Here is a 15,629-nt window from a genome sequence, read left to right on the forward strand (position 1 = left end):
GCTCCTGGAATAATTAGGAGCTTTCTCCACTGGCTGAGGGGCAGACAGTGACGCGATGAACACCTGTGAGCCCAGCACCCGGGCTGAGCAGACGTGACATTCTGACACGTGCCCTTTTCTCAGATCCTTTTTCAGCATGGCTCAGTCCCACAGTGTTTCTGTATGTTTACAACACACGCTTACATCCCAGCAGCCTGCAGGATCAACGTTTAAACTTGACATAGATGGTACCTTGAGTCCCTGACATTCAGCATTGCTTTTCTGCTCGAATATGACCCTCCCGAGACTTACCGGAGTCGGTCTGTGTCTGGTTCGTCGATCGTCTGTTTACATTAACCGCGGGCCAGGGCTCCCGCGTGAACGCCATTCATTCATTTCCCGTGAAATACACACGGTGCTCTTCGCGGCGCTTCTTGATCACATGCCAGTCCCAATACACGCGGCCGAGGGGTTGAGGCGCGCGGCCAGGAGCTCAGCCGCCGGGTCCCGGGCAGGTGTTGCAACTCCAGGAGAAACGGCCGCACGGCTTTTCGAAATGCTGGTGCCTATCTGCTGTCCCGCCACTGGGAGAGTTCCCGGTGCTCCAGAGCCTCTCACCAACACTCCGTTCTGCGGGCCTGAATTTTTGCCCAGCTGGAAGCTCTGAAGTGGCATCTCACTGAGGATTTAATCTGCGCTTCCCCGGTGATGCCCGCAGTAGACAGCATGCGCCTCCCACTCAGGGGCAGGAAGGTCCCTGGGTGTTGCCCAAGGCCCCAGTGGAGGGTCCTCTGCCCCCGACACCCCCATCACCCGCAAAGCGAGCCCCATGCCCCAGGCATCACACCGGCACAGCCCTCTCGAACCCCAGAGCACCCACCCCTCCAAAGGCTCAACGCAGGTAATGAGGCCAGATCCCCACTGCCCCTGAACTCCATCCTCTCCCGTGACCCTTCTCTGTCCCCATCCCCCCGTTATGGGCTGAACTGTGTCTCCCACCAACTTCATGTGTTGAAGCCCTACCCACAGCACCTCAGCGTGTGACTGTGTGTGCAGACGGGGCCTTTAAAGAGAAATACGGTAAAATGAGGTCACACGGGTGGGTCCTAATCCAGTGTGTCTGGGGTCCTTATAAGAAAAGGAGCTTAGTACTCAGACGCACAGAGGGACGACCCCAGGAGGACACAGGGGGAAGACAGCCATCTGCACGCCAAGGAGAGAGGCCTCAGAAGGAGCCAGCGCTGCTGATGCTTTGATCTCAGATGTCCAGACTCCAGGATGGGGAGAAAATCAGGCTCTTGTTTAAGCCGCCCAGCCTGTGGTGCTCTGTCAGGGAAGCCCCAGGAAGCAGACACCCCCAACCCAGGGCTGCAAGACTCCTGCCCGCCCAGCCTCCCAGGCAGCCCCGGGTTTCCTATCTGAGCTGCCAGCCCCACTGGGCACCGTGGTGTGAGGACTGGAGCTGGTGGCTGAGCCGGGGGTGGGTGGGGGAACCAAGGTGGGGAAGGCGATTGGGAGGCAGTGTCACCAGGGGGTCCGAGTGTCCCCTCCCCGAGGGCTGGGTTAGCTGTCCTGCACGAGAGGGGGCCCCAGCTGGGAGCCTGGAGTCCCAGGCCTGGTCTTCTCTCTTGTAACTCTGTGTGGCCTTGAGCAAGCCCCGGTCCCTCAGCGGACTGGGTGACCCCCTCCAGCAGGTGGATGGTGAGGCTGGGGCCGAGGTCAAGGGCAGGGAACCCTCCACTCCGACCCCACTTCACAGGTGGGGAGCCTGCAGGAGGCCAGGGTCTCAGCTAGCAGGGCGGCTGGGCCTCCTGACTCCAGGGCCTGTGCTTTGCCCCCCCCCCCCCACCGGAGGCCTGACCCTCACACAAGGCTTCTGTGTGCAAAGGAGGCTCATCACAAGGTTTCGGGGTCCAAGGAAGCTTCTATCACAGAACACAGACATCCCAATGTTGCCCATCCCTCAAAAGTGTCCCGTTTAACTGTTTAGCATCCCCAGCGCCCCTCCCCCAGGAATCCCCCATCTGCCACGTCATCCCAGCATCCCAGCCGCCTCCACCTCAGTTGGCCTCCTTGCTCCCTCAAGGCCCACTCATCTCTCTCCCCTTCCACATTTCCCCTCCCCTAGGGCTTCCAGGAACTCAAACCACCCCGTTTATCACAAGGGGATGGTGGCTATACTAATCAGAGGCAAAAGAGGGATCAAGCAATAAGGGGACCTGGGAAATCAGCCCCTAGACCGAAATCAACAGGTGAGACCCCACCTCACATCACTATGAAATGCAACCCCGATGGTTAGAGACCTAAGTGTGCAGGGAAAACTTTTTTACCATCTCTGGGCGGAGAAAGACTTCTTAAACAAACAAAAAATGAAGGGAAATATTGATAAATCCAACCAGAGCAAAATTAGAAAACTTGGTATGACAAAGCACACCGTAAACACAGCAATAAGACCACCCGACACAGAGGAGATATTTACAATACGCATAACCAACGAGGGCTTAACACCCAGGCTACACAGAGGACGCCTAAAACAATCAGGGAGCCGGCCCAGCAAAGCAGAGAGAGCCCTGGAGGCCATGTGACCACAGGGACCACGGTGACTTGTGGGGCTTTGAAGGACATGGGCCACACCCAAGGGCCATGGGGCAATGCCCCAGGGCAGGCGGTGCTGAGAGCGGCCCCTCTCCACACACACAGAAGCACTCAGACCCACGTCTGCGGGGAGAAGGGAGGGGAGCTCAGACGGACAGCTGGCTGAGTTCCCGCCTTGTGGGGAGCAGCGCCTCAAGGCGGACCTTCAGCTGAGTCACAGAGACTCATGAATCGTCCTTTCCTTGCGCACCTCAGCCTGGGGGCCAGTGTCTGTGTTTTATTGCTTCTCCTGGGAGCCACGTATTTTCCCCAGAGTCTGGGATTAAGTCACCAACAAAGACCAGGGACCCCAGGCGGGCTGGAAGGGGAGGGATCCCGGATGCCCATCTCTCCCCGCCTGCTCTCTACCAGGCCTGTAATTGGATCTGGAGCCTGAGAGCTTTGGCCTGGGGATGGGGGCAGATAATGGGATCCCAGGTCTCACGCTCTGGGCTAAGCCTTGGGTGGGGAGAGGCCGGGGGCCGCAGAGCACAGAAGGCCCACCGTGTGGCCTGCACCCCGGTCCCACCGGCCCCCTCTAGGCTCTGGGCCCCTCCAGCTCCGTGTGAGCCCTGGGTGGGCCTGCCTGCCCGTCGTCACGGGAGATTGGGTGTGAGGCGGGCCTGGCTGCCTTCGAAGGCCAAGGCCAAGGCCGCTGAGCCCCTGGCGTTAGGCCTCTCCTCCATCACCAGGTGACACACGGGGCTGAGGGCTGACTGGCGGTTTCTCCGTGGGGTCTGGGCTTCCTCACAGTGCGGGGGCCGGGCAAGCATCCGGAGACAGTGCCCGGCACAAGCGGTGTCCTCTCTGTGACCTAGCCCAGAACATACAGACTGCTTCTCTGCACCGTCCTGGCTGGTGGAGACATGGGTCCCCACCCAGATTCAAGAGGAGGGAGCACAGTTCAAAGGGGAGTAGAGTCCTGACCACCACCAGGGACCAGGAATATAGCCGTGGCCAGTTTTAGAAACTACAGCCAAGCACATCTTTGAATCCATGGTGCTCAGTGAGACCTTGGCGCATGGATAGCCGCCCGTGATCTGGGGCCCCAGTGGACAGGAGCCCGCGGGGCAGAGCTCCTTCTTCCTGCGGCCTGCCAGGTGTCTGAGCTGTTGTGCCCACCTTTAGAGAGCCCTCATTCCTTTCCCACCTCTCGGGCTCTCTGGATACTAGGTCCCTCTTGAAGTCCCTTTGCAGTCGGGCCCCCCTCCTCACCAACTTCCAGTCCCTGCAATCACGGATCTGTTTTCTGTACTAATAGCTTGGATTTTTCTAGAACATTCTATAAATATAATCATATAGCATGTAGCCTTATGTGTCTTTTTAGGATTTTAAGCAAATCCGGAATAGGACTTGCCTATTTTGGACATTTCATATCAATGGAATCACACGATATGTGGCCTTTTGTGTCCAGTTTCTTTCATTCAGCATCACGTTTTCAAGGTTCCTCTAGGTTGTAGCAGGTGTCAGCGCTTCATTCCTTTTTCTGTGGCAGAAAAATATTCCATCATACGAATAGACCACATTCTATTTATCTGTCCATTCATCAGTTGACGGCCATTTGAGTTATTTCCACCTTTTGTCTAGTGTGAATAATGCTGCCACGAACGTTTATGTACAAGTTCTTGTTTAAACAACTCTTTTCTGTTCTTTTGGGGTCTGTACCTAGGCATGTAATTGCTGGGCGACATGGTAACTCTGTGTTGAACATTCTGGAACTGCCGAAGTGTTTTCCACAGCGACTGCACCATTTTACACCCCACCAGCTTGCACGAGGTTCCAATTCTCTACATCCTTCCAACACCTATTCTTTTCTTTTCTTTTTTATTATTGTGGTCAAACTAGTAGGTGTGAAGTGGTACCTCACTGTGGTTTTGATTTGCGTTTCCCTAACTAATGATGTTGAGCATCTTTTCATGTCTTGTTGACCATTTGTATATCTTCTTTGGAGAAATGAATGTCTATTGAGATCCTTTGCTCATTTTAAAAATTGGGCTGTCTTTTTATTCTTGAGTTGTATGAGTTCTTTATATGTTCTGGGTACTAGACCCCTACCAGATATGTTTTGCAAATATTTTCTCCCATTCTGTCGTTTCACTTTCTTGGTGGGGTCCTTTGATGCACAAAAGTTTTAAAGTATGATGAAGTCCAATTTATCTATGTTTTCTTTTGTTGCTTGTGTTTTTGGTGTCATATCTAAGAAACCATTGCTAAATCCAAGGTCATAAAGATTTGCCTCTGTTTTCTTCCAAGAATTTTATAGTTTTAGCTGTCGTGTTCATGTTTTTAAGTTTATTTTGAGTTAATTTTTATATATGGTGTGAGATAGGGGTCCAGCTTCATTTTTTTCGCGTGTGGCTCTCCAGTTGCCCCAGAACCATCCGTTGAAGAAACTATTTACCCCCATTGAATAGTGGTGGCCTGCATGTTGGAGATCAGTTGGCCGCAGATGTATGAGTTTTTTCTGGACTCTCACTGATCATTATGTCTATCCTTACATCAGTACCACGTTGTTTGATTACTGTAGCTTTGTAGTAACTCTTGAAATCAGAAAGTGCGAGTTGAATCCTCCACCTTTGTCCTTCTTTTTCAAGATTATTTTGGCTATTTGGGATGCCCTTGCAATTTCATATGAACTTTAGAAATAGCTTGTCCATTTCTGCAAAAAAGGCCTTGGAATTTTGATAGGAATTGCATTGAATCTGTAGATCAATTTGGGGAATATTGTCATTTTAACATTATTAAGTCTTCCAATCCATGAACATGGGATGTATTTCCATTTATTTAGATGTTTTATAGATTTCTATGTTTTATAGATTTCCTTATATCAGTTTGTACCTACTACCTTGGTTTATTTAATTTATTATTAAGTATCTGATTCTTATTATTAAGTATTTGATGCTATTGTTAATGGAATTGTTTTCTTAATTTCCTTTTCAGATTGCTCATTGTTAATGTATAGAAATACCACTGACTTTTGTGTGTCGATCTTATATTCTGCAACTTTGCTGAATTTGTTTATTAGCTCTGTTTCTTTTGTGTGTATAGATTCTTTAGGATTTTCTATAGATAAGGTTGTGTCATCTCTTAATAGAGGTAGTTTTACTTTGCATTATTTTTTTTTGAGATTTATTGGTGATGTCGTGTGTATCAATAGTTTATTCCTTTTTATTGTTGAATAGCATTCCATTGAATGGATATGCCACAATTTGTTTATTCACCTGTTAATAGACATTTGGGTTGTTGCCAGTTTAGGCTACTGCAGATTGGGCTGCTATGAAAATCATTGTACAATTCTTTGTATGGACACATCTTTTTATTTCTCTTGGGTAAATACCTAGGCGTGAAATGTTTTGGTCATGTGGCAGGTATGTATTTAACTTCCACCTTTTAAGAATCTGCCAAACCATCTTCCAAAGTGGTTGTACAGTTTTGTATTCACATCAGCAGTGTATGAGTGTTCCAGTTCCTCTAAATCTTCACCAATGCTTGATATGATTGGTCTTTTTAATTTTTGTCATTCTAATAGGTGCTGAGAGGTATCTCGTTGTGATTTTAATTTGTATTTCCCAAATGATTATTAGCTTTGAGCATCTTTTCAGGTATTTATTTGCCATTTGCATATCTTCTTTGGTGAAGTATCTGTTCATATCTTTTGCCCATTTTAAAATTGACTTTTTGGTTTATTATTGTTGAATTTTGAGAATTCTTTACACATTCTGTATATAAATTCTTTGTTAGGTATACAATTTGCAAATATTTTCCCCCGTTCTGTGAGTTGTCCTTTAATTCTCTTTACAGTTACCTTTAAAGAACAGGAATTTTTACTTTTTTTTTTTTTTTTTTTTTGCGGTACGCGGGCCTCTCACTGTTGTGGCCTCTCCCGTTGCGGAGCACAGGCTCTGGACGCACAGGCTCAGCGGCCATGGCTCACGGGCCCAGCCACTCCGCGGCATGTGGGATCTTCCCGGACCGCGGCACGAACCCGCGTCCCCTGCATCGGCAGGCGGACTCTCAACCACTGCGCCACCAGGGAAGCCCTATGATCCATTTTGAATTACGTTTTGTATGTGGTGTGAGATATGGATCAAATTTTTTGTTTGTTTTTTGAACATATTGATATCCAAATGTTCCAATCTCGTTGGGTGAAATGCTTGTCTTTTCCTCCACGAAGTTGCCTTTGTCCCTTTGTCAAAAATTAGCTGTGTATGTATGCATCTATTTCTGGACTCTATTCCATGCCTATTTGTCTGTATTATACCAATACCTCACTGTCTCGATCACTATAGCTTTATAATCTGTCTTGAAATCAGGTCGTGTTAGTGCTCCAACTTTGTTCTTTTTCAATCACTTTGCCTCATCTAGGTCTTTTGCATTCCCTGTGAATTTTACAAATCGCTTGTCAATTTCTCAAGACACACAAAACCAGACCTGGTGCAGCCTTTGCACTGATCTCTGAGTTGGCCGTTGTTATGGTTTATATTGTTTCCTCTCCTGCAGGCTGAACTTTCCAGGAACTTCCCCTGCTTTTCCCTGATGTGGTCTGTCCATCACTGTGTCCACTCTCTGAACTAACATACTCACGTTTGTTGTCCCCCATATAGAGACACCGGGCCCCTTGCATTACCCACTGAGTTTCTTGCGGTGAGGGGGTCATCACTTATTCTCCACCATCTATGAAGAGCCCATCGGAGCTGGGTATAGGGAAGTTTTTCCTAAGGCTTTGATCATATTTCCAGACAAGTTCATTACTTTATGGACTAAAATTAGGATGCTAGTGGGAGGCCTAATGCTGTGAGTTCCCATCCACCCAGGCATTGTTCACGTATTTACCCATCTGTATTCCCATCCATTTTTCACCCATTCATCCATCCATATTCCCATCTATCCATGCATCCATCTATCCATGCATCCACCCACCCATTCTTCATCTATTCACCTGTCCATACTCCCATCTATCCATCCATCCACCCCACCCATCCTTCATCCATTTACCTATTCACCCAACTATTCATCATTTACTCATACATCCTTCACCTATTCACCCACCCATCCACCCATCCATCCACCCACCCATCCTTCACCCACATCCTTCCCTCTTCTACCCACCTTCACGTTCCCCTACCCGTCCCTTCCTGATCACCAACCATGCTGGACACTGGGGTTTAGAAATACCTTCCAGGACCTAAGTTTCTCTGTCTTTTTTTTTTTGCGGTACGCGGGCCTCTCACTGCTGTGGCCTCTCCCGTTGCGGAGCACAGGCTCCGGACGCGCAGGCTCAGCGGCCATGGCTCACGGGCCCAGCCGCTCCGCGGCACGTGGGATCTTCCCGGACCGGGGCACAAACCCGCGTCTCCTGCATCGGCAGGTGGACTCTCAACCATTGCGCCACCAGGGAAGCCCCTAAGTTTCTCTGTCTTTAAACGAGCAGGTTGAATGAAGTGATTTCCCAGGGCCCTTCACACTCTGGTTTTCTTTGACTTCCATACAAGGACAGTCAAAATCTGAAGCTGACGGGGTTACACGCCTTCCCCAAGAAGGATGAGGGGCTGGGCCAAGTCTGAGGGGGGTTTTCACGCCACTGACTCTGGGACAGACACAGATCGCCATTTGCACCTATTTGTGCCAAGATCCCAGGAGCTCAGGTCCCCATCACAGGGCAATGCAGTGGGGGCCCCAGAGATGTCCGCTCTTGGTGCAGGTGGCATTAACTGGGCATCCAGGGGTGCCCCTCACTGTCTGTGTCCAGTGGGAGCCTCTGAGGTACCCCGAGGAGGCAGTGGCTAAGCGCAGAGGACAGAGAGGCAAGCAGTGGGGGCCACTGAGGCCCAAGGGGCAGGGCAGGGGCCTGGGGAAGCCTCAGGTTTGCTCTTCCCTCTGAGCTGACGTCAGCAGTGAACTAAAGCCCTGCTCTGGCCGCCACCGTACCCCCCACCTCACCTGTGCACACCTAGGGCTGTTTGCACTGACACGTGTGTCCCTGGCTAGACTGAGAATGTGGCATGCAGGGCTGGCAGGGCTAACGTCCCAGGGGGTGGCCTCCAGGCTGGCGGGAAGGCTAGGGCTGGGGGCCTGGGGGAGGCAGCTGACCCCGATCCCTCCACCGCGGCTCCGCCACCATGGGGTCCTGGGGCCCTGACACCCTGGCAGCCTGGGCCCACTTGTGACAACATGCAGTCTGTAGTTAATAACGGAGGTTTTTGTCTCTTCCACAGTTTTCTTGTTTCTCTGTGGCCTCTGCCCACTGAATCGGGGCCCCGGCTGCCTCAGGGGGGAAGCAGACACAGCGAAGAACAAAGAAATCAATTGACTTTCTGGATGAATTTTTTAAAACTCTCAGCAGAGGTAAGATTCTGAAAGCGCAGAGGACTTCTTCTGCAAGGGCAAGGCTTTTTGAGAAAGAAAGCGTTTCTGAGTGAGAACAGAGACTTTATTGCATAAGCCATGGACGGGGGAAACCGTGTGAGGGCTTTTCCTGCTGAAAGGGGCAATAATTGGACCGGGGGGAGGCAGAGAAGGGGGTCCTGAGACCCCCTTCCAGCCCCTGCCTGGGCGAAACCACCTGGAGGCAGCTGCGGGGCAATCTGGGTGAGTGTGGGCATTCTCAGCGCGTCTTCACGGGGAAGCCCCGCCCAGCACCGTCACGGTGGCCCCGGGGGCAGCTCCCAACCTCTGCTCCTGCAGAGGTACTTTATCATTGTCATTAGCATTAGTTTTGGTTCACAGAGCAAATGGTTTGTGTATTCGACATCTCTTGCTACGTAACAAATCTCCCCCAAGTTTAGTGAAGTAGAACGATGCGTGTTATCTCCCATAATTTCCGGGGTGAGGCACCTGGGGGTCGCTTAGCTGGGTGGTTCCAGCTCAGGGGCTCTCACGAGGCTGCATCTGAAGGCTTGACTGAGGCCGGAGGCTCCCTGTCCAGGTGGCTCAGGGTCAGTAGTAGCCGGGGCCTCGGTTCCTCCCACTTGGCCCCTGCTCAGGCCGAGTGTCCTCACGGCACGGTGGCTGGCCTCCCAGAGCCAGTGACCCAAGATGGCAGGGAGGGGAGGTGCAACGCTTCACGGCCCTGGGAATCGGCCCATTCAGCACGGGAAGAGCCGGGCGCAAGGGTGCAGAGAGCGGGAGGGGCGTGTCCTCAGAGGCTGCCAGCGTGCGAAGCGTTTTCTGGATTCCAAAGCGCTCTGCACCCACAGCAGACACGCGCACACGTTAGCTCCTAGGCCCCTCCCTGAGATAGTCCCATTTCTCCTACGAAGGGACTGAGGTGGGGGCTTTGTGAGTCGCTCTGGTCCTTGTTGTGCCCCAAGCTGGGCCTCCAGGGTTTATGGGGCCCAGGAAGGCATCCTGGAGGAGAAGTCCAACCCAGCCCCAAGAGCAAGCCCAGAGCTAAGAAGGATGGGTCAGTTGTGGGTCAGCGAGGGGCAGAGCACCTGAGAACTCTGCCGGAGTCATACAGAGGGCCTGGGATACCCGGCTGAGACGTCAGCTAGCAGAAACCGTGTCCCCATATGTCCCCTCCTCTGCGTCCCCAGCGCCCAGCCCAGGGCCTGGCGCCCGGACAGTCTGTGGAATTGGGGGCCATCCCAGGTTTTGGAGTGGTGGCAGGGGGGCTGCTATGTCGCCAGCTCCTGTGGGAGAGGCCTGGAGGCAGGGAGGCCCAGTGGAGATGGAGAAGCCCCCTCGCCTGGCAGGCAATGCTGGGGCTGACCCTACCTCACTGTGGCCCCCTGTATGATTCGGGGGCCCCCTCCCTTCTTGGGCCATCCGTGAACCAGGGTAGATGCCTTCTGAGGGTATGACCAGCCTAGGGGACCCATGCCCCAGTCTGACCTTGGGGCCGAGGCACAGAGCCTGTGCTGAGTGCCCCCCAGGTCCCCAGCTGGCCCCCACATGTGCCCAACTCCTTGTTTCTGGGCCAGACTTCTCTCCCAAGGCCACCTCCTGCTGCTTCACGGGCTCTGACAGTCTCTGCTTCCCAGCCTTCCTGGGACCCCCCAGCCCTGCAGCCACGGGGCACACACTCACTCTCTGGGCCTCAGGACCTCCCCTGGGGCCAGACCCCTGGCTGCAAGGCTGGCGCCACCACTCAGCAGTAGGGGTGCATCGCTGGGCAGTGCTGTGGCCTCCCACCCGCTCGGTGACCAGTGGGGGCCGGACAGTAATTTGGGTAAGACTCTGAGGCCACAGAGCTGAGCAGGGAGCGGGGTCACCCCAGGCGAGTCCTTTTCTTCCCCTCACCACACTCCTGCCCAGACTCACAGAGGAAAGGCAAGATGCCTTAGCCCTTCATGTCTCACTTTTCCCATCTTTAAAATGGGCACCACAGTGTCTTTTGAAGGGCAAACACGTTAAATGTTCATCAAGTCCACTTTATTTTACAATCTGTGCTTTTCGTGTCACATTTGAGAAATGTTTGCCAAACCCAAGGTCCCTAAGTTTTTTCTCCCACGAAAAGGCACGCTGCAGACTAGAAGAAAATATTTGCAAAACATATATCTGATGAAGGACTTGTATTCAGAATATATGAAGACCTTTCATAACTCAGGGATAAGAAGACTCTGAGCCCAGTGTTTGAAATGGGCCGAGTATTTAAACAGACATTTCAGCAAAGAAGACGCGGCACATCAGCACATTGAAAGGATGCTCAGTATCGTTAGTCACTAGGAAAAGGCAAATGAGGACCGCAGCGCGGCGGCGCCTCACGCCTCCTGGAAAGGCTAGAATGAGCAAAGACCGACCACGGCGGTGTCGGCAAGGGTGTGGTCAGCTGGGGCGCTCCCACTGACGGTGGGTGGGAAGAGGGGCAGCCACTTTGGGGAGTGAAACACCTGCCCTCGACCCAGACCCAGCTGCTCCGCTCCTAGGTTCTCACCCAAGAGAGACGCATGCATACGTCCCACAAAAATGGTGCACGGATGTTCCCAGCAGCTCCCTGTAACCGGGCAGATCGAGCACCCCCTCCCTGGGTTGTTGGCAGGATTCCTGTTGCTGGTGAATGCTGTTACTTGGGCCAGCACGTGGCAAGCACTGAACGATTATATCTCCCTGTGTCGTCTTCATCTCGTCCAACTCTGTCAGGGCGCAAATGTGGAAACTGAGGCCGGGAGTGGGGTGGGGTGTTGACTGGGATTGGCCAGTGGGTCAGTGGCAACGCCGGACCCAGCAGCCAGGCCTCTTACTGTGGCCAGTGGGTGCCCAGTTCCCTCTTCTTCCTTCGTCTTGGTGGGGTTGCTGAACCTTCACGGGAACAGGGGAACGCGGGTGTCTCCGAACTTCGTCTTGGCTGGATTGAAGCAGCGTTACCTGGGCAGACAGAGCAAATACCCTTCCCTGAACCGCCCAGCTAATAAGCTCCTCATTAAAACCTAATGAGGAGATCCCTTGCTGATTTGGGCTAAATTAATCCAAAAAGAGCGTCATCTGATGCTGAGGCGGGCTCTTCTGGGCAGCCTGGACAGCAGCAGAGAAGAGAGAGGGCAGAGGGAGGCGGAGCTCTGAGCCTCCGCACTGAAAACTGGAGCCTTCAGTTCCAGGATGCGGACCAGAAGGGAAAGGAGGCAGAGGCAGCCCTGGCCTCATCTCCTCCCGGAAGCCGCTTACGCCTGGAGCCGGGGGTGGGAGTGGGGGCAGAGCCGGGGAGCTGGGGCACAGCTTGGACCACTGCAGCCCAGCCCCACCCTGCTCCGCCTGTTCTGATGGTACTATTGCTGCACCACAAAGTGCCCCAAGCTCAGTGGCCTGAAACAACAGCGGTTTATTCTGCTCCCAAATCTGCACCGTGGGCGGGGCTGGGCGTGGACTGGACGCTGGTCTCTGCTGCCCGAGGCACTGGGTGGGGCATCCGGCCCGGGTGAAGGGACCTCATTCCAGATGGTGAGCTCCAGTGGGGGCAGTCTGTGGGCAGAAGAGGGTGTCTGTGTCCCCAAGACAGAGCCAGGTGGCAGTGGTGTCGCCGTTTGTGGCCAGCGTCAGGAGTCACAGAGCATCACTTCATCACGCTGTGTCCTGGGGACCACCGCAAACGCAGGGCTGGAACAGACTCCACCTCTCGGCACGGGAGTGGCTTTCCAGCCCTGCAAAGGCCGCGAGCTCGTTAACTAAGAGGGTCTGAGGATGGAGGGGGAGGGGCGGCAGCCGAGGGGGCGCAGCCTGCTGGGGGAGGGCTCTGTTCACCTGCATCAGAGGCTGCAGGACTTTCCTGATGAATGGAAAGCCTTTCTCTTTAATTTTTATTTATTTATTTTTGGGCTGCGTTGGGTCTTCGTTGCAGTGCGCGGGCTTCTCATTGCGGTGGCTTCTCTTGTTGCAGAGCATGGGCCGTAGGTGCATGGGCTTCAGTAGTTGTGGCTTGCGGGCTCAGTACTTTTGGCACACGGCCTTGGTAGTTGTGGCTCGCGGGCTCTAGAGCGCAGGCTCAGTGGTTGTGGCGCACGGGCTTAGTTGCTCCATGGCATGTGGGATCTTCCTGGACCAGGGCTCAAACCTGTGTCCCCTGCATTGGCAGGCGGATTCCTAACCACTGCGCCACCAGGGAAGCCCGAAAACCTTTCTCTTTAATGTTTCATTTTCTCCTTCCATTAACAGACCCCCCCTCCCCCACCCCCACCCCCATTCACCTGGTCCCTGAGCTATAGGAGGTCTGAGCTGGGCAATACCGGGAAACAGAATTACACACAGTCCCCAAGCAATTGTGCTCCAAGTTCAGAGTCACCAGAGTCACCATGGTGTCCCCATATCTGCCCTGGGACTTCTCCAAAACCTCAGGGGTCCTCCGGGACCCTGCCTGTCCCCGTGAGATTTTGCTGAGGCTCGGAGTGGGAAGCGGGCTCTCCCACCGCACACACCTGGCGGCCGTGCAGCTGGGCCTCGGCCACACCCCTCTCACCTGTGGTCAGCAGTTTGCCTTGTCTTGCCAGCCACAGACAGACAGGACCTGGCCTGGGCCTTAAGCCACCAGCAGGGGCCTCCTTGACCACTGGGGGTGTGCACAGCTTGGCAAAGCGTGTGCTGTGCAGGGGTGAAGACCGGCTGCAGTCCCGGGCACCCAGGGAGAGCAGGGCAGGCCGGGCCTGGGGCAGCAGATGGCCAAGACCCCACGTTAGCCAGAGGTCGTCCCCAGGACAGGAGCCCTGCTGCGGAGCCACCTCCCGTGGCCCCGGGCGCGTGGCCGCTCCTACCTCCTCCCACTTTCCTACCCACAGGAAGGGCCTGCCACCGACCCTGCCCCCCACAAGCTCCAGGTGAGCCCCAAGTGACACATGTCGGTGGCGACCCCGGGCTTCTTCCGGCGGAGAAAAGACAGGCCCCAGTGTCCCTTGCGGAGCCTCTGAGCGTCAGACCGGCTCGGCCGCATCGAAGTCTCCAAGTTAACAAGTTCAGTCCAGGTGATTATTAACTAGATTCACAAAGCTGATGAAAAAGCTCGGGATATAAATAAATATTCCTGGAGATATTCCACCCCCTGCAGGCATGAACTTTGAATAATTGGACAGAATTATGCTGAGGACTAATCAGAACTTTTTTTCTCTCACTAATTACTTCTGGGCTTCATCAGTGTCAGAGTCTAATCAACTCCAGACGTCCTAATCGACCCTCGGGCAATGTTAGGCATGGGGGGGCTTTGGTGGCACGTGGAGGGGGGCGGGGAGCCGGGCGAGGGGTGCCGGGGTCCTGGCTGCAGATCCACCCCGGTCTGTGGTGGGGACGGGGGCGGGGGAGCTGCCTCACGGGCCGCCACCTCTGCTCAGGACAAGGAGGCCCATCGTGCACTGCGGGCCAGCTTCCCTCCTCTGCATCCTTCCGGTGGTCGTTGCCTTGTCTGCCCTGGCGTTCCTGGGTCAGGTGGATGGGGCCCAGGGTGGGGGCTGGCACTGGGGCGGCCCCCAGCCATGGGGAGAGGCGTGTGAGGGCCGTGCCGGGGCCCAGGGCCAGTTCAGGATTCCAGGCATCTCTGGCAGGGAAGGAAGCTTTGCTCCCCTCCCCCCAAGAAAGTCATTTGCATCTGTTGAAAAACTCCTCCAGCGCTTGAGAGGAGAGGGTCAGGCCGCCGGTGGCTGATGGCTCGATCGCAGCGGTTTTCTCCAGCGTCCTGGACACAGGGGCTCAGGAGCTGTGACAGCTGGGCCGGCGCAGCCTCTCAGCTCCTCTGCGCAGGGCGCCCACCTCCTTGGCCTCGCTTGCTGTCTGGGCCTCATTCCCAGGGCCTGGTTCTGTCTCCTTCCTCCTTCGCCTCCCTGTTTCCCGAACCCAGGAAGGCCTTTAACCAATTTCAGAGGGAAAACTTAGTCGTGTGGAAATCCACCTCAACTTCCTCAAGAAACCAAAACCCCACCCGGAACCCTTCAGGCAGTCACGCCCCCATCCTTGCAAAGCGCCCAGGAGATGCTGCTGGTCGCGGTCATGGTCAGTGCCCTTCCAGGCCCCCTTTGCAGCCTCCGAGCATGGGCCCTCCCTGCAGACCCCACGGAGACTTCTGCAGCCAGCAGGGGATGGGCGCAGCCCCGCGGGGTTGGGCCCTAGGAGACAACTGCCTCGTGAATCCCCAAGCCCCGAAAGGATCCTGGACTTGGGGTCCCGAGACCTGGCTGGGGGACTTGGGTGCCCTGCACCCTCCCATCAGGGGGCCCACATAGACCCAGGGTGGCTGAAGGGGGGTGTCTGGGACACTCTTCTCTCCTTGGGGTCCCCGACAGCTCCCCGCAGCAGGCAGGTCCTGGCCGTGGTGGTCGGGCGGGCAGTTCCGTCCTGTCCTCACAGCCCCTGAGGGGCCGGTTCTGACCCCCCCGCCGCGTTTCCTAGAGGAGCCCAAGGCTGTGACTGCCGCACAGCTCCCCGCCCTGCATCCCTTGGTCGGCATGGACCCCAAACCCTTTCTCCTGCAGCAGAGGGAGAGGACTGTGGGTGGGAAGTGGGGTTCCCAGAGCATCAGAGCCTAGGCTGCTTCCCTCCCAAGCGGAGAGGGGGCGTGGCCTCTCCCCCCAGCTCTGCTCAAAGTGGCTCAGAGGCTGCGGAAG

At 54.7% G+C, this 15,629-nt stretch overlaps 1 protein-coding gene across 17 annotated transcripts in view; it reads left to right on the forward strand.

Annotated features, from left to right (window-relative positions):
* LOC113630354 (uncharacterized) overlaps window positions 1-15,629 on the forward strand; it is a 59,614-nt gene that overhangs the window by 31,816 nt on the left and 12,169 nt on the right. For 16 of the 17 annotated variants that reach the window (XR_003436918.1, XR_003436916.1, XR_003436912.1 and 13 more), the window contains one exon: window positions 8,829-8,958. Coding sequence is in view for 4 of the 17 variants with exons in the window: in XM_027125582.1 (XP_026981383.1) it covers window positions 8,932-8,958 (27 nt within the window). In the remaining 13 variants the exon portion in view is untranslated. Of the gene's footprint in view, window positions 1-123; window positions 1,440-8,828; window positions 8,959-15,629 lie in introns of those variants that run through there. The other variant, XR_003436927.1, reaches the window with a different exon arrangement.

This window comes from Aethalodelphis obliquidens, unplaced genomic scaffold, assembly GCF_003676395.1.
Source record: "Aethalodelphis obliquidens isolate GAN/ISIS:26980383/991018 unplaced genomic scaffold, ASM367639v1 scaffold30, whole genome shotgun sequence".
Classification (NCBI taxonomy): domain Eukaryota; kingdom Metazoa; phylum Chordata; class Mammalia; order Artiodactyla; family Delphinidae; genus Aethalodelphis; species Aethalodelphis obliquidens.